An 18,958-nucleotide genomic window follows, 5' to 3' on the forward strand; every position below is an offset into this window, starting at 1 on the left:
TTTTAAGTCTCTGGTGGGTGGTAAAAGTCCAGTAGCCCCATGTGGTGTCAGTAGTTACCACATGGGACTCGTTTGGTTACTGCCTATCTGGGATGAAAACCTCAGGCCTCTGCTTGGCCTTCTTTCAAACAGGCAGGGGGTTAGAGCACCTTGGTTTGTTTTGGCAAACGTGGAAATCTACTTTTTGTTTCTATGGGCTTGCCTATTCTGGACATTTCATATAAATGGAGCCATATAGTGTGTGGGCTTTTAAAACTGAATTCTTTAACTTAGCATAATGTTTTTAGGGTTCATCCATGTTGTAGCATTTGTCAGTACTTAATTTCTTTTTATTACAAAATAATATTTGATTGTATGGACTGGCCACATTTTATTTATCCTTTCATCAGTTGGTGGACATTTGGGTTTTTTATGTTGTTTGGCTATTATGAGTAATGCTGCTATGAACATTTGTGTTCAGGCTTTTGTGTGGATATGTGTTCAGTTCTCTTGGTATATATCTAGAAGTGGAATTGCTGGATCTTATGGTACCTCTATATTTAACTTTCTGAGAACTTACTTGTTATTAAGTTTTAAAAATCTTATTGTACTGTATTGTGGTATCAGAGAAGGTACCTGAGATATTTTGTGTAGTGTCTGTTGGGTCCCCAGACTTAAGATTTACTTTTATTCTTATTCTTTGCTTATTTCTATATGATTTTAATTAAAAGGATGGTGCTGATAATTAAGTTACTCAAGAATTCCGTAAGTTTGATGAATATTAAAATGCTTTAAACCATTATTTATTTTTAAACATTGTGAGTATATAATTATTCATAGTCATGACATTTATATTCATAAATATACCTGTGATTTTATTTATTTAGAAAAAAAAAAGTGAATGCCTGCAGTTAAAAATTTTGGTGCTTCAAAATGAACTGGAACGGCAGAAGAAAGCTTTGGGACGGGAGGTGGCATTACTGCATAAGCAACAAATTGCGTTACAGGACAAAGGTGAGTGGAAATACGATACAAACAGCCTAACCTCCACCTTCAGTAGTTCTCCTTTCTTCGTCACAAGCTCAAATAGTCAATTTTTGTGTAAATACAGTCACACATCACTTAATGACAGGGATGTTCTAGAAATGCATCCTTTGGTGATTTCCTCCTGAGCTGCCATCATAGAGTATGCTTACACAAGCCCAGATGGTGTAACCTACTACACACCTAGGCTATATGGTATAGCCTATGGCTCTTAGGCTGTAAACTTGTACAGCATGTTACCATACTGAATACTGTAGGCAACTATAACACAATGGTCAGTGTTTATATATCTAATATATCTAAGCATAGAATAAAAATACTATACTATAATTTTATGGGACCACCATCATGTATGTGGTTTGTTGTTGATTAAAACATCATTATACAGTGCATGATTGTATGGTGATAGAATTTTCTCCAATTTTAAAAATATTTTTGCAAGTATTTTGAAGTTAGTCCATATAGACAAGTGTACAAATCTGTATTCAAATGGTCCTGGACTTACAATGGTTTGATTTAATGATGACTTAACTTACGATTTTCAGTTTTATAATGTGCAAAAGCTACATGTGTTTGGTAGAAACCATACTATGAATTTTGAATTTTGAATTTTGATCTTTTTCCAGGCTAGCAATATGTGGTATGATATTTTCTTGCTATGCTAGGCAGTGGCAGTGAGCTGCAGCTCCCAGTCAGCCACATGATTATGTGGGTGAACAACTGGTACTCTATACTGTACTCTGTTGCCACTGTTTTTTGGATATTGTGTTTTATGTTTTCACATCCCATCTAGTCTACAAAATGCTCATCTGTGTATGGTATTCAATGCTGTGTTATAAAATAAGCTTTGTGTTAGATGATTTTGCCCAACTGTAAGCTAATGTAAGTGTTCTGACACCTTAAAGTAGGCTAGGCTAAGGTTTCCTGATCAGTAGGTTAGGTGTATTAAATACATTTTCAACTTACGATATTTTCAGCTTACAATGGATTTATCAGGATATAACCTCATGGTAAGTTATGGAGAAGTTGTGTACACAGAGCTTGAATTTTCACAAAGCAAACACACCCATGTGAGCAGAATCTCAATCAAGAAACAGGACCCCAAAACCTGGGAAGCCTCCTCAGGCTTCCTTCCATTTACCACATCTCCAGCCAGACTAGCCACTGCCAAGACTCAAACCAGATTGGTTTTGCCTAATTTTGAACTTTATAGAAGTAGAATCATGTATGTACATGTGGTGGCTCTTTTCAACATTATATTTGTAGAGTCACTCTTACCTTCATGTTGTTGCAGTTTATTCATGCTTAATGCCAAATAGTATTCCATTATATGAGTGTGAATGTATTTATCTACTCTTGCCATTGGTTTCAGTGATTTTCATTTTTGTACCATTATAGTTAATGCTTCCGTGAACCTTCTAGGTTTCTGAGTGAAGAACTTTCGTATGTTTCTTAATAAAGATTTTTAGATATTTCAGTTGAGTAGAAACTGAGGGGTAGAATTACAGTCAGAGAATGTACGTATCTTCAGCTTTAGTAGATCGTGTCCAACGGTTTTCCAGTATGATTGTGCCAATTTATCTCCCCTCCATCCAGTATTGCTCCTTCCTACATCCTTGTCAGGAATTTCTTTTTTTTTTTTTTTTGTATATTTTGTATTTATCGCATTTGGTAATTTGTATTTTTCACTTTAGCCTTTCTGTTGGATATGTTGTAATATCCTCTTGCAGTTTTAATTTTTGTTTTCCTGAAGACTAATGAAGTTAGTCTTTCATATGTTGTAAGTTTTATAAATGTTTCATATGCTTCTTGCTGACTGAGATACACTCTTCTGTGATATACCTGTTGAAATATTTTGCCAATTGAAATTTGGTTTGACTGTTTTTTTTGGTAAGATTTCTTTATATATTATGGATATGGGTTCTTTATTTGGCATGTGCTTAAAAATATATTCTCCCATTTTGTGGCTCGCTCTTTAAAGAGATTTCACTCTTTAATGATACCTTTAAATGAACAGAAGTTCCATTTTATCAGTCTTCGATATATGAGGCTTTTTGTGTCTATTTGGAGAAATATTTACCTATTTTAAGATTTTATAGATGTTTTTCTATGTGTTCTTTAAAATGCTTTACTATTTTACTTCTTACGTTTTTATCTGGAATTCATCTGGAATTACTTTTTGTATGTGATGTAAGGTAGGAGTCGAGATTTTATTTTTTTCATCTTGATAGTCAGTTGACCCAGCACCATTCACTGAAGATCATCCTTTCTCCATTGCATTGCAGTTTTGCTCTTCTCATAAATCAAATGACCATATGCTTGTAAGTCTGTTAAGAACCCTCTGTTCTGTTCTGTTGATCTATTTTCTGTTCCTTTGCCATTTTCTCGCTGTTTTAATTTTTTTCATGTTACAATAGGTGTTGATATCTGTTAAAGTTCTTCAGCTTAGTTGTTTTCTTCAAGATTACCTCGGTTATTTTTGCTGTATGTCATTTTCATGTGAATTTCTACATAGAAAAGAAAACCTTGCTGGGATATTTTTTCTTAATTGTCATACATCATTGCTGGGACTTGCTAGGATTTTAATGGAACTGCATTGAATATATTTGTCAAATGTAATTGGGGATAATAGACATCTTTACAATATTGAGGCTTCCATCCCAAGAAAATGATATATGCCTTTGTTTATTAGATCTTCTTTGCAAAACATTATTGAAATAAGATAGTGTATGGGTCTTTCCCATGATTTATTGAATTTATTTCTGGTTTTTGATGTTTTATGATACTATTGTACATATCATTAAATTTTATTTTTACTAGTTTCTGGTGTATAGATGTACAATTAATTGGTTTTTTAAAAGTGACATTGGTATTTATTATGTTTAAAGAAAAATTCACCAGAAGCCTTATAGACACATTAGTAATTGTTAATGTTACGGTTACAGCCCTACAGATGCAGTCTTGCTGTGGTTATTTATTTACATTCTAATTTAGTTGCATTATAATTACATTTCATTACACTAAAATTAGTAATGATTTTAACTATTTAGTTGTTATAAATATAAAAAATTGCAGAAAATTTAAAAATCAGATTTATTGAGATTTAATTCCCATACCATATAATTTGCCATTTAAAGTGTATAATTCAGTTTTTCTTAGTTTATTCACAGAGTTGTGCAGTGATCATCACAATCTGATTGTCCCACCTTCCACACTGCCCCTCCGCGAATTCTAAGTAACCACCAGTCTACCTTCTTTCTCTAGATTTGCCTTTTCTGGACATTCTTTTGTAAACAGAATCATGCAATGTTGTGGTCTTTTATGACCAACTTCATTTGTTTAGCATAATATTTGTAAGGTTCATCCACGTTGTATCATGCATCACTACTTCATTTTTACTGCTGAATAATACATTCAGTTATATGAATATGTCACGTTTTAAAAATCCATTCATTGGTTGTTGGACATTTGGGTTGTTTCTGCTTTTTGTCTATCACAGATAAAGCTGCTTATGAACATTCAGATGCAACTTTTTATAGGGATGTTTGTTTTCATTCCTGTTATGTACACCTGGAAGTGGAATTGCTGGGTCATATGGGAACTCTATTTTTAACTTTTTGAGTGACTGCCAACCATTTTCCACAGCAGCTGTTTTACATTCCTACCAACAGTATATGAGGGTTCCAATCTCCCCATTTTCTCACCAATATCTGTTATTATCTTTCCTTTTAATTATAGCCATCCTACTGAGTATAGCGTTGTATCTCATCGTAGTTTTGATTCAAATTTACTTAATGACGTACATGCTTCTTACGCCAGATTTTTGTATGTTAATTTTATATCCAAGGAACTTATTAATTAGTTCTAATAATGATTAGATTGTTTTAAATTTTCTGTGTGTGCAGTCATCTCATCTGCAAATGATGGCATTTTTATTTCTCATTTCCTAATACGTATGCCTTTAAAACTTTTTTCTTACCTGTTGTGTTGTCTGGGACATCCAGTATAATATTAAATAGAAGTAGTGTCAGTGCATATCCTTTTCTCCTTTCCAGTCTCAGTGAAAGTTTTGTAATATTTCACCATTACATAGAGGGTTTACTATAAGCATCCTTTACCCATTTTGTGGTTTACCCTTGTGCATCATTTACCCATTTTGTTATTTTTGCTTTAACTGGTTTTTTTTTTTTTTTTGAGATGGAGTTTCGCTCTTGTCTCCCAGACTGGCGTAAAATGGCGTGGTCTTGGCTCACTGCAACCTCCGCCTCCGGGGTTCAAGCGATTCTCCTGCCTCAGCATCCCAAGTAGCTGGGATTACAGGCACCCGCCACCACGCCTGGCTAATTTTTGTATTTTTAGTAGAGATGGGGTTTCGCCATGTTGGCCAGGCAGTTCTCACACTCCTGACCTCAGATGATCCACCTGCCTCGGACTTCCGAAGTGCTGGGATTACAGGTGTGAGCCAGCAGCCCGGCCGCATTAACTGTTCTTTTAATGAATTGATAAAGAGCTCAATATGTGAATTTTCATTTCTTTGCTTTTATTATTTTCTTAAAAATCAGTTTTAATGAGATATATTTTACAAACAATCAAATTAATCTATTTAAAATACACAGTTTGATGAGTTTAACTAATGTATTCAGGCAGGTAACCACCACCACCACAATCAGCGATAACATTTCTGTCATTGTAAACAGCTTTTTGGCCTCATTGTAGTCAGTTCCTTCCTCCATCGTTTGACCACTAGCAATTACTGATGTGCTTTCTGATACCATTTACCTTTTCTAGCATTTCATATGAATGGAATCTTACAATATGCACTTTTTATATCTGGCTTTTTTTCACTTAGCATAGTAGCTTTGGGATTTATGTGGTTGTCTGTGTCAGGAATTCATCTTTTCATTGCTGCGTAGTATTCACTATATGTACATACATTTTATTTATACATTTACCTGTTGATGGCCATTGGGTTTGTTTCCAGTTTTGAATTATCGTGGATAAAGCTGCAGTAGATATTCAAGTATAAGCCCTTGTGTGGGTATATTCTGTTGGTTAAATATTAATAACTAGGTGTGGGATTGCTGGGGTATAGTAAATGTGTGTTTAACTTTCTAAAAAACTACTAAGCTGTTTTGCATTTTCAAGCAATATATGAAAGTTTCACTTAATCCACGTCTAAACATTAATTTTAGATTTTAGCCATGTTACTGGGTATGTAGTGGTTTCTCATTGTTTTAGTTTGTATTTCCCTGATAACTAATGTGGCTGAGCATCTTTTCTTGTGCTTATCTGTTACCTGTCTCTTTCCTCCGATGAAATGTCTGTTTAGGTCTTTCATCTGTTTTTTGGAAAGTGGGGAAGGGAGGTGGATGGTAACCTTACTAAGTTGTAAGAGTTCTTTTTATATTCTGGATATGTTCTTTATCAGATATATGCTTAACATATTTTTTCTTCCCATCTTAACAGTGTATTTTGAGTTTATTCATCATTGTTTAAAAAGTTTATTCTTCTTTGGGAGGCCGAGATGGGCGGATCACGAGGTCAAGAGATCGAGACCATCCTGGCTAACATGGTGAAACCCTGTCTCTACTAAAAAAATACAAAAAATTAGCCGGGCGAGGTGGCGGGCGGCTGTAGTCCCAGCTACTCGGGAGGCTGAGGCAGGAGAATGGTGTAAACCCGGGAGGCCGAGCTTGCAGTGAGCTGAGATCTGGCCACTGCACTCCAGCCTGGGTGACAGAGCGAGACTCCGTCTCAAAAAAAAAAAAAAAAAAAAAAAAAGGGTTTATTCTTTTTTTCCTTTTTTTTTTTTTTTTTTTTTTGAGACGGGGTCTCACTGTGTTGCCCAGGTTGGAGTGCACTGGCATCATCTCAGGCCACTGCAACTTTCTGGGTTCAAGTGACTCTCCTGCCCCAGCCTCCCGAGTAGCTGGGACTACAGGCGGGATTATAGGTGTGTACCACCACGCCTGGCTGGGTGGGATTATAGGTGTGTACTACCACGCCTGGCTAATTTTTGAATTTTTAGCAGAGATGTGGTTTCACCATATTGTCCAGCCTGGTCTTGAACTGCTGACCCCAAGTGATCCGCCTGCCTCCCAAAGTGCTGGGATTACAAGTGTGAGCTACCACGCCCGGCCACTTCTGGAACTTTCCTTGTGTTTGTTCACCCGCTGCATTGTGGCCTGGAAACACTCCCCATGTAGTGATTTGGAGCCGTTATAGGGCTTACATTTCCTTGTTTTCCTTCTCCCAGGCATCATTATACTAGGCTGCCTCTTATCTATTGTCTGAAAACTGTTGTTACATATAATTTTGTATGACTTTCTAGTTGTTTACAGTGGGAGGAAAATCTGATGTATGTTGGTCCATCAGTCAGAAATAGAAGTCTTTTTCCTTTGCTTTTTTACCTCTATACTTGCTTTTATGAGAACACACTTTACTCATCTCTCCTTGGTTTATTTCTTTTGGTTCTTCAAAGACATGCGCAAATACTACCTCTCCTTGAGACTTTTTTCTCCCTCAGATAAAAGTTTCCTGCTCCTTCTGTGTTCCCACAGCATTTTGATATCATCTTATCTTCCCACTTAGTTGGTAAGCCCTTTCAGGGCAGGGACTTTGCATTTTTATGGTATCCTCCTCAGTGCCCAACATTGAGGCCCTCAGTGAGTATTACACAGCATGAATCTTTGAGGGGCTTTTATATACGTAATGTGCCATTAAATGTAGTACATGAATTATTTATCATTATTTTATTTGTTGCATCCGTTTGTGGTTTCCTGGTTAGTTTTCGGTGTATTTCACATAGTTGACATTGGTGGATGAATGAGACGTAATAGGAAACAGAAAATCTACTGTGGCAAGAGTGTATTTGGAATGTGAATAAAATAAGTCATTTTTAGCAAGTTTTAAAGTTTTGACCTATATGAACTGTAGGTTACATTACAAAGAATAATTTTATAAATATGATTTTTCTTCATTTCAGTAATTTTAAAAAATAAGTTTTTATAAAGGAACAGACTTTGATTCAGAATGCCTTGTTTCACGCCTGGCTTCATTGTTTACCAGCTGTGTAACCTTGTCCAATAACTTAGTGTTATCTCTCCAATGGGGTTAATAATAATACTTAAAACTGTATCTCACTGAGTTTTAACAGGCTTCCAAGTTCTGCTGATGTTTCTGGTCTATGAACCACATTTTGTGTAGCAAGAATGTGTATGATATGATCAGATGAGTTATGAAAATGAAATGGTCTTATAAAAATAGGAACAAAACACCATCTGTTTTATTCCTATATCATACTCTGGTGGGTTTCTGTACCTTTAAGATAAAAGGCTCAACTCAAGATGACTTACAAAGGCCTCCAGTGGCTCACCTCAATCTGAATGCTTCAACCACATTGAACTCTTTTAGTTACTTAAGTATGCTTTGTTCTATCTTACCTGCATTCAGGCCTTTGCCTAAATGCTATTTTCACCAAGTAACCATCACTGATTCCCTTTTCTTTCTCCTCCCACCCCTAGGTTAAATGTACTACTGTGTGTTTCCATAGCACCCTATATTTTTTGATAGCACTTTGATTATTAGTCTGTCTCCTTCTCTAGACAGATTCTGAGGGTAGGCACTGTTCAAGGACCACACTAAATATTCATGTCTTTTAGGCATGGTATAATACCTGGGATATAGTACACATAGAATAAATATTTGTTGAATGAAAGCATCATGCTTATGCTTATGTCATGGGTATCATTGCTAAAGAAAGACTTCTCTAACTTCTAGTTTAGTATTCATGTGGGAAGACTGATATTCTTATGAGAAAGACTGCAGAAAACGTATACGTTGTTTGGCAGTGATAAATATCTGCATTCCAATACAACTTGCATATTGACATTTATAAATGAGAGTCAAAAGGAATAATGCCATTTAAAATCATGAAGCATTATGATAAAGTCCACTTGTCTTTGTTAGAGTGGCCCCAAATAAATAGACAGTCGTTTTGTATATACAAGGCCTGCTTCAAAAGATTTCATCTTCTGTGAAAAGACACATTTCTTACAGTGCTTTGGAAGTACCATCAACTTTTACTGTACTTACATTGCCTGCTACCTGTGGCATATGTTTCTGCATATCTTACCTTTTTAAAGATCATTAACTTTCAAAATGAAAACACTATAAGGTTTTGAAGGGTTTAGGGACTTTTGACCTTTTCTAGTAAGAGTAATAATAGTAGCAATAATGTATCCAGTACAGTGCTTATTACTATAAATATGTGATACTGTTTAATCACTACAATGACTTTATGAGGTAGATGCTATTATTATTTACCTTTTATAGCTGAGGAAACTATGTCAGGGTCAGAGAGATTAAGTAACTTACTTAAATTCATGTAGCTAATGAGAGGTGATATTGGAATCTATTGATTCCAAAGCTCTCAATCACTGAATAATACTACATTTTTATAACTAGTATGATATATAAAGCCAAGGGATATATTTTATTCTAGAATATGGCAAAAATATATGGAGATATAGTTCTTTAACTGTTTCTGGTTGTATATTTGCCTATTAGGATGGAAAGAGGTCCAGGATGTCTATCCTTAGATTATAAGCAAATGAACCTCTAAACAGTTGTATCTATACCATTTATAAGACTGAGGTTTAATAATAATTGCTCATATTTAGAGAATAGGAGCTTGTATTTATATTTTATAGAATGCAAGCTGGTATTAATTGCTTTTATATATAGACTATTAGTGCCAGGAAATGTCATGTTTTCTCTTCTTTACCTAATTTTGTCCTAATAGTCCTATACATTAAAGATACTGTTATTATCCTTCTAATGATAAAGATACTACATATTAGTACCCAGTTTGCAGATGAGGATGATTTGTCCAAAGCCACATAACAAGTTATGTGCCCAAAGCCACATACATAGAAAGTTACGGCAGAGCCTGTGTTCAGAGTTTCTGCTGCCTAACTGTGCTGCAAAGGGAGGTTATAGAATTTTTGTAGATGTCTCTTCTAGTATTTTAATTCTGACAGCCAAATCAGTTGCACAGTCTTGAATCTCTGTTTTACCCTGCAGAGAAAGAATGGTCATCTTCAAGTTAAATACGTATTTGTCATGGTGGATCGCAATCGTTGATTTTTAACACCGACTTTGTACTTCAAGTGCCCTTTTCTCACTTTTCTATATGTTTTTGAGATGAGAATTACTTTGTATTCCCCTGGACTATTAGAATCCTCAGAAGGTTAGGATCTAATGTTGACACTCTGGTTCCTAACATAAATAGGAGAAAGAGTGCTGCTGCTGGCTTCACTCTTACTCCCATTGCGAATGTTTGTGGGCTGTGGGGGTTCGGCACTGGGGAGTGGGGAAGAGGGGATGGCTGGATACAGATAAACCACATTTATTTACTAGCATAACCTGGTCTAATTTTTGGGGACCTGTGTTCTTCATAGTGGTTGTGCTAGGTAACCAGATACATAATTATTCTTCAATATTCTATTCTAAACATACACTATTATATGCTTGTGTTGAACATTATTCTTGTACAGTTACATGAATGTACTATTTAATGAATCTTAAGCCAAGTTAAAACATTTTAGAAGCACCATAGTCACTGGTGTTTGGTCAGCGAAGGTAAAAAAAGGTATTTGTCTCTTGCATTTGCAGCTTTGATTTAGTTTGTTTGCTAGGGAGTAGTGAAATGATTTGCTAATACAAATATTACTAGTGGATTCTTACATATTGTGCCTGGCACTTGGTGCTTATCTAGGTACTTGGTTCTGAGTCCAAGAGCTCAGGTAGGATATAAAGTCAGTAATAGATCATATTTAATTGTGACTTTGCTACTGATTCTTCTGAATGTCCGCAAAGGAATTATTTACCGTCTGCATCTTTTTACACATCTGTTTAGTAAGGATAGCTGCTAATAATAGTGACATAGGAATTAATTTGTGTAAACAGTTGGAAGAAACCAGGTGCTTGTATTTTTGTCCATGAAAATTTATTGCAGCAGGGTGATTTATTGGCAAGTGCCAAAAAGACAATTTTTATCCATGCTGCTGACTTGCTGAGTGGTCACATAACTCTAAAGGGCCTCATTACTTCACACTCAGACGTTTTCCCTTCCTATCCCTCAAAGGCAGTGGTTCTCAACTTGTGGTCTACAGCAACTTCCAGCTGGGTCATGAGCTGATCTTTTCAGTATTAATGTTTATTAGTGTATATATTTTCATTTCTGGAAGGTATTAGTAGTTTAACTTAGGATGTTTAATAAAAACCAGATTTCCCCTCAGTAACTCAAGCCAAGTAATCTTCCCATTAATGAATTCTGTGTTGCTTTACAGGGTCTTTTGTCCTGACACAACCACCAAATCTTTGAAAAGCAACACTATCAATATTAGTTTGCTGGAAACTTAGCTAAAAAAAATGGTATGAAATGTTGGTTTTAAGGAAATGTGTTCAGTATAATGTAGATTTCTTATTGTATTAGTCCATTTTTGCATCACTATAAAGAAATACCTGATGCTGAGTAATTTATAAAGAAAAGAAATTTAATTGGCTTGTGGTTCTGCAGGCTGTACAGGAAGCATGATGCCAACATCTGCTCCTGGTGAGGCCTCAGGAAGCTCACGGTCATGGTGGAGGGGGATGCCAATGCAGGCGTATTGCGTGGTGAAAGTGGAAGTGAGGGGGGCGGGAGAATTGCCATACTCTTTTAGACAACCAGGTGTCCTGTGAACTACCAAAGCAAGAACTCACTATCACCAACGGGATGGCGTTAAGCCATTTGTGAGGGATCCACCCCCATGTTCCAGTACTTCTCAGTAGTCCTCCCCTGCAACATTGAGGATCACATTTCAACACGAGATTTGGAGGAGCACACATCCAGATCATATCACCTATAAACAAATGTTGATTAAAACCCAAGAATACTTCAGTGGTGCCTGGGAAGTGGTATTAACTTTATAAAAGGAGAGTTCTCCAATCTTTGTGGGAAGAAGCTACTTTTAATACAGTTACTTTCTTGATAGTAAGGATAACCATACAGTTAAAAAGTGCTTATACAAAAGTTCTTATATTTGATCCTTAAAGAATCTCTGAAAGCTAAGTAGGGCAGATGTTACCCTCATTGTATATGTGAGGTACTGGGAAGTTAAGTGACTTGGCCAGGAACACACAGACAATTAGGAGCAAAGTTGAGATGTGGACCCAAATTCAACACAGATTTCAACTCTAAATTCTTTGCTTTTCTCAGTATTCTGTACTACCTAAAACTTTGTAAAACATTCATTTGAGTCCCACATAAATCACATGAAGTAGAAAACTTTTATTGAAATCCTGTAACATGCAGATATTTTAGTTTTGGTATATTATTAATTCTTAAAATAGTCTTAAGATATAATTTTTACCTCCTTTTCCCAAATCAGGAAAAGATTTGAGAGCTGAGAGACACTTTCCTGAGGTCCCAATTAAGTGACAGATTCCAATTCAAACATTGGTTTATCTTGCTCCAAAGCCTGTCTTGTTTCCACTAAACAAAACGTCATTACTGCTTTCTCTAGTATATGTCCAGGTCAACTCACAGTTTGCTGTTTTTCTGTTTGGCCTGTGAGGTGTTAGCTAGAGAACTTTGTTTTGCTTTATTCCTTTTTATTACAGTATGACTGAAGTGAATTTTCTCCAAAGATTTCTTTGATTTGGGTCTGCCATTTTCCAAGTTTGTCCTTAGACAGGTCATTCAACGTTTTGAGCTTATTTCCTCTGCATAAACAAAACAAAACAAAACAAAAAATTCTGAATTATACAGTCAAGATTTCTTTCAGCTCTATTAAGATTTTGGTTATCTCAGAAAGGTAGGACTGGTGGGAATGATGGTGATCTGTTCACCTTTTTTTATGCATCTCTTTATTGTTGTTATTATTATAAGTTTAATGCTGATGATATATTTTCCAGCATTTTATAAAAGTTTTTTTTTTTTTTTTTTTTTTAAATATCTTTGACCCAGGTGTGTCTATGACTGTTGCCTGTTTAATACTGAAAAGCCATTTGGTGGGAATGACCTGTTAGAGTTCTGTAACTAGCCATACTTTTCTCCTATTTTACTTTGGCAATTAAGAGCAAAAACAAACACATTATTTTGGTGACATAGTGAATAGGAGAGGTCAGATATGTCAGATTTTGTTGCTCAGATTTGGGGAAAGAAATTACTCTTGGTAATTTCAGTGAATAAAAAGTTGTTGCCAAAATATTTTATGTGAAGTTCCCATCAGTTGTGATTGTTTCTTATTGTCATTTTGAAAAAACAAAACAACAGCAACAACAAAAAAAGAGTCATTAAGGTGACCTACATATGTAGTTTGTTCTATTTAATTAGCTTCTGCCTGGTTGGTAAATTACTGTTTTCCTTTTGGTCTGCATCTCAGATAAAAGAAGAATCACATGGTATATTTAAATTGATACTTTAATTTCTATCAGAAGGTCATAAATTTCTATTTGAAGTTGTAAATACATTATTAAGTCTTATATAACAATTTTTTCCTTTTCTTAGATCATACAGTTACTTATGAAAAGTTATTTCTCAGTTTTTAAACTCAAAATATATTTATTTGAAATGATGACAAAATGTAAATTTTATTAGTTTATATGTATTCTGATTTTTTAAATAACCATCTGACAGAAATTCTTAAATAGACTTCTTCAAAGTTATTAATATCTGACTTTCAAAAAAATGTCTGGACCTGAGGACAGATTCTCCCTAGGATTTATGCTATTAGCAATAAAAGCCAGACAACTTGTGGCAGGGGTAGTTTGGGGAAGAGGCAAGTAAATATGAGCCCTAAGCAAACTTCTGATTTTATTTCAATTTCCATGTAAGTAATTTATTCCAATTAATGTCTTATTTGGTTGTAGGAACGGCAGACTGTCAGATTTTAATCTCTCTTTTTTTCCCATGGAAGGTATAGATGTGTAGAAATATGCCACCTGACACAATTGTATATTGGTTTGTCATAATTTTTTCTCCACTTACTCGCAATATGCACTGGAAGTAATGTTTACAAAAAAAAAAATTACATTTAGGTGGTTGAGCATAGAAGTAAAAAGAGAGCATATGACTTATAAAGGAAGTAGAAAGAGCACTGATTTTTATTTTTCTGCATATATGCCCATGTCAATTCATTTATTCATCATTTGTGGAACACTTACAAAGAACCAGACATTGCAATTAGAGTCAACTTGGCGGGTGTGATAAATATGTAACAGAAGTATATAGAGGGTACTGTAGGAACACAGAATATAAACATATGAAAATCAGAACAGCAGGTAAAGGAGGTGACACACTGAGCCTAGAAGAGTATACAGTATTGTTCTAACTAGGGGTAGAAGGTGAGACCTTCCAGGTAAAGGGAACAGTTTGTACAGAGGCATGGAAGTAGCTTAGGGAATTGTGAGCAATTCCAGTAAAGCTTATTGGGGACGGGCACAAGAATGCAAATGTTAAAAATGAAACTCTCCCCATTTTACAGATGAGGAAAATGAAGTTCAGAGTTGAAACGTGTCTAGAGTCTTGAATGTAGCACGGGTAGAATTTCAACCTAGATCTTTCTGATTCATAAGTCCATGGGCTTTCTAAAGACAGTTCACTGCCTTCCATAGGATCTGCTTATTGTTCTTAAGAACTAATATTAGCTCTGACCTCAGCTGTCAAGCCAATTGTATAGAGGTATGAAAGGTATCGTTTGTTTTACATTGCCTGTTAATAACGAAGCCTATCAGTTCTATAGGGGAGAAATAAAAATACTCTCTTAGCACTAAATGCAGAGAATAATTTAGTTTCTTATGTGCAAGATATTAAGTATCATAATGAAATAAAGTCACTTGTAATTTTGCAAAAGTTACAGCAAGAAATATCTGTTAACCCTTGAGAAAGGCAGCATCATAAATCATAGTACAGAAAAGGCATTTCTTTTCTTTTTTTTTTTTTTTTTTGAGACGGAGTCTCGCTCTGTCGCCCAGGCTGGAGTGCAGTGGCGCCATCTCGGCTCATTGCAAGCTCCGCCTCCCGGGTTCACGCCATTCTCCTGCCTCAGCCTCCCGAGTAGCTGGGACTACAGGCGCCCACAACCGCGCCCGGCTAATTTTTTTTTTTTATATTTTTAGTAGAGACGGGGTTTCACCGTGGTCTCGATCTCCTGACCTTGTGATCCGCCCGCCTCGGCCTCCCAAAGTGCTGGGATTACAGGCGTGAGCCACCGCGCCCGGCCCAGAAAAGGCATTTCTGCAGGGAGGGAAGCTAAAGTACTCCAAGTATATTGCTTTTTGGTCATCTGACTTAATGTAGAAAACCCAGAAGAATGACAATTTATTGGTTTTAACTGTAATTTTGACAGGAGCTGGCCATTGGCCAGTCTCAGACCAAACTCTGGTGAGAGAGAACCAAGAGTTTGTGTTTTGTTTTGTTGCGGGAAGCAAGATTCATAGTCCTTAGCTATTATATTTATAGGAGCCGACATTGACATTTTGCTATTAAAATTATATTGCCTGACTTGTTTTCTTGCTTAACAGAGAGGCTATCTGATTTAACAGAGTAGAACATTGATATATGCCTCGACAGGGCCAAAGCAGTTTCGGAAGATGGTAAACCAAGCTCCGGCATTTGTGTTCCCTCTTTCCCAATGACCTATTGATGTGATAATAAATATACATGTATAAAGAATGAAACCATGGTGCTGGTGGAAACAAAAGAGGATGTCATTGGAATAGCAAAGGTTTTGGCACAGTTCTCAAAGATACAAAGTAAATAGGACTGTTTTGATGAATAAACTAAAGCAGAGAAAAACTGCAGCCTAGAACACAAATAGAAACAGCTGCAGGTAGGGTTCCTGATAGAACCATCAGAGGCTTCAAGCTTGGAATTTGCCAGTATTGAGATCAAGAATTTACTAGAGCAATAATCAGGGTAGTTGAGCCTGTTGGCCCATTCTCCTCCTTGTGTGCATTTGGAGCAACTTTCTATAACATTTGCTATAGCTGCTTTCTAAACATAATGGATTCTTGACCTGGTTAGGTCCCATGATGTAAGTGTTTGACATGGTAGAAAGTCTCAGTAGAACCTAAAGCGATTGGACTTTTATAGCCAACCCAGAGGAAAACATGAAAGACAACTCTACTCAGGAGTGAAATACCTACCCAAAATAAAATCCCAATGTGAAGCTCCCTTTGACAGTTACAGTAATTCAAAGTAAAAGTATACCTTCTCCCAGCATATATACCCAGAAGGGAAGCCTAATTGTCAACAGGACCAGCTCACTTATACTAATGGCACTAAGGGGTGAGGGCTTTTATGGAAATAAATCTCATAGCTCCGAAGGAAACCTATGCCAGTTGTCTATACTAATCAGTCTAATCACTTATTCATGGGTTTGAAAGGAGCATTAAGGATTGTCAGATATTTGAGGAAAACAGCATGAATGAGACCAAGTTGAATAAACAGAATAACTGACCCAAAATAAACAGACAATACAAGAAATGGAGAACTTTAAAAAAAATCAAATTAATATCCTCAGATTTTCCTTTCAGCCTCTGCCTAAGATGTAGGTGGAAGGAGTTTCACTTCTACCCTAAGAATAAAGAAAAAAAAAACCCTGGATAATGTACAAAGTCATAACTTTTCCTAAATCCATCAGAAAACTAGGATCTCAAGGCAACCAAGTAGCTTGAGTATAAGGAAAGACAGACAGCCTCCAAGGAGAGATGGGTTGTAAGCACTGATTACTAATGGCAGAGCATGGGAAGAAGTGGGGCTGCTATGTAATAATTGAGCTAAAGCTTTTAACAAATCGTTACTGACCAAGTGTGGACTAATAAGGCAGATTTTACCAGCTTTCAGTTTCTTCCACATAGACCTCTATTGGAGCTTCACAAGAAAGATTGAGGACAGGTTAGGAAATCTTTGTTCTTCTGCAGGTAATATGTCTTTTTTCTATGGCTGCCTTGGATATTTTCTCTTCATTTCTGGTTTTCAGTAGTTTGAATATGATGGTCTAGGGGTGTGGTGGAGCAAGAAGGAGGGAGGAAGGGAATATGTGTGTTTTCAGGTGGATTACCTGAGGTCAGGAGTTCGAGACCAGCATGGCCAACATGGTGAAACCCCATTTCTACTAAAAATATAAAAATTATCCAGACATGGTGACAGGTGCCTGTAATCCCAGCTACTGGGGAGGCTGAGGCAGGAGACTAGCTTGAACCCAGGAGGCGGAGGTTTCAGTGAGCTGAGGTGGCACCACTGCACTCCAGCCTGGGTGACAGAGTGAGACTCTGCCTCAGAAAAAAAAAAAAAAAAAGAAAGAAAGGAAAAAATAGACGATCAACTTTCTAAAGCAAAAATAATGGTGTTTGTGGGATTATAGCATACATAAAGTAAAACATGAAGAATTTGAAAACTGGGAAATGGAGGAATTGAAAGTATACTTTTTTCAGTTTTTTTTTTTTTTTTTTTTTTTTTTTTTTTTTTTTGAGATAGAGTCTTATTCTGTTACCCAGGCTGGAGTGCAGTGGTGCCATCTCGGCTCACTGCAGCCTCCGCCCCCTGGGTTCAAGTGATTTTCCTGCCTCAGCCTCCTGAGTAGCTGGGATTAACAGGTGCACATCACCACACCTAGCTAATTTTTGTATTTTTGGTAGAGATGGAGTTTCATCATGGTGGTCAGGCTGGTCTTGAACTCCTGACCTCATGATCTGCCCGCCTCGGCCTCTCAAAGTGCTGGGATTACAGGTGTGAGCCACTGTGCCCAGCCATATTTTTAGTTTTTTTAATGCTCTATGTGAGGTGGTATAATATTACAAGTTGAATATTTCTAATCAGAAAATCTGAAATCCAAAATATTCCAAAATTTAAAACTTTTTGGGTGCCAACATGATGCTCAAAGGAAATGCTCTTTGGAGCATTTCAGATTTCAGATTTTGGAGTTTAAGGTTGTTGAACCAGTATGTATAATGCAAATATTCCAAAATCTGAAAAAAAATTAAATCTAAAACACCTCCCATCCCAAGCATTTTGGATAAGGTATGCTCAACCTGTTTTTGAAGGTAGACTATGCTTAATTAAAGATATATTTTGTGAATTCCTGGGCAGCCAGTAAACATTTTTAAAGAGATTAAAACATAAGCCAATAGTGAAGAAAAATGAAATTACTAAAAAATAATCCAATAGCATTTAAAAAGAGAGAGAGAAAGGAACAAAGAAGAGATGGAACATACTGAAAACAGCTAGCAAAATGGTAGATTTTAATCATAGCAATTTTTATATTAGGTGTAAGTAGTCTGAATATTCTAGTTACAAAAGAGATTGTCCAGATTTGATTTACAACAAAACAAAAACAAGACCCAAATAAATACTGTCTACAAGAAATCCACTTTGAATATAAAGGTAGATATATCACCAGGTGTGGTGGCTCACATGTGTAGTTCTAGCACTTTGGAAGGCCAAAGCAGGAGGATTGCTTGAAGCCAGGAGTTCGAGACCAGCCTGGGCAACATAGTGAGACTCCATCAACACACACACACAAAAAATTAAAAATTCACCAGGCATGATGCATGCACCTGTATTCCTAGCTACTTAGGAGGCTGAGACAGGAGGAGTGCTTAAGTCCAGGAGTTGGAGGCTGCAGTGAGCTAAGATTACACCACTGCACACTGCACCATAGCCTGGGCAACAGAGTGAGACCCTGTCTCTTAAAAAAAAAAAAAAGGAAAAAAAGAAAAAAGATAGATTAAAAATTAAAGGATGGAAAAAGGTGTACCATGTAAATAACAGTCAAAATAAAACTGTAGTGTCTATATTAATATCTGGCAAAGTAGACTTCAAAACAAGGATTATTACCTGGAATAAAGAGAGATATTACATCTTGGTGAAGAGGTCAGTTCACCA

At 36.2% G+C, this 18,958-nt stretch overlaps 1 protein-coding gene and 1 long non-coding RNA gene across 13 annotated transcripts in view; both read left to right on the forward strand.

The window, feature by feature from the left end:
• Positions 1–18,958, forward strand: part of UVRAG (UV radiation resistance associated) — a 329,617-nt gene that overhangs the window by 168,739 nt on the left and 141,920 nt on the right. For all 12 annotated transcript variants that reach the window (XR_013404176.1, XR_013404177.1, XR_013404178.1 and 9 more), the window contains one exon: positions 867–993. Coding sequence is in view for 9 of the 12 variants with exons in the window: in XM_077963910.1 (XP_077820036.1) it covers positions 867–993 (127 nt within the window). In the remaining 3 variants the exon portion in view is untranslated. The remainder of the gene's footprint in view (positions 1–866; positions 994–18,958) is intronic.
• On the forward strand, positions 14,990–18,607 carry LOC144334391 (uncharacterized). Its single transcript, XR_013404181.1, has 2 exons — positions 14,990–17,126; positions 17,739–18,607. It is a non-coding gene; the product is annotated as an uncharacterized LOC144334391 (long non-coding RNA).

Source organism: Macaca mulatta, chromosome 14 (genome assembly GCF_049350105.2).
Source record: "Macaca mulatta isolate MMU2019108-1 chromosome 14, T2T-MMU8v2.0, whole genome shotgun sequence".
Taxonomy (NCBI): Eukaryota; Metazoa; Chordata; class Mammalia; order Primates; family Cercopithecidae; genus Macaca; species Macaca mulatta.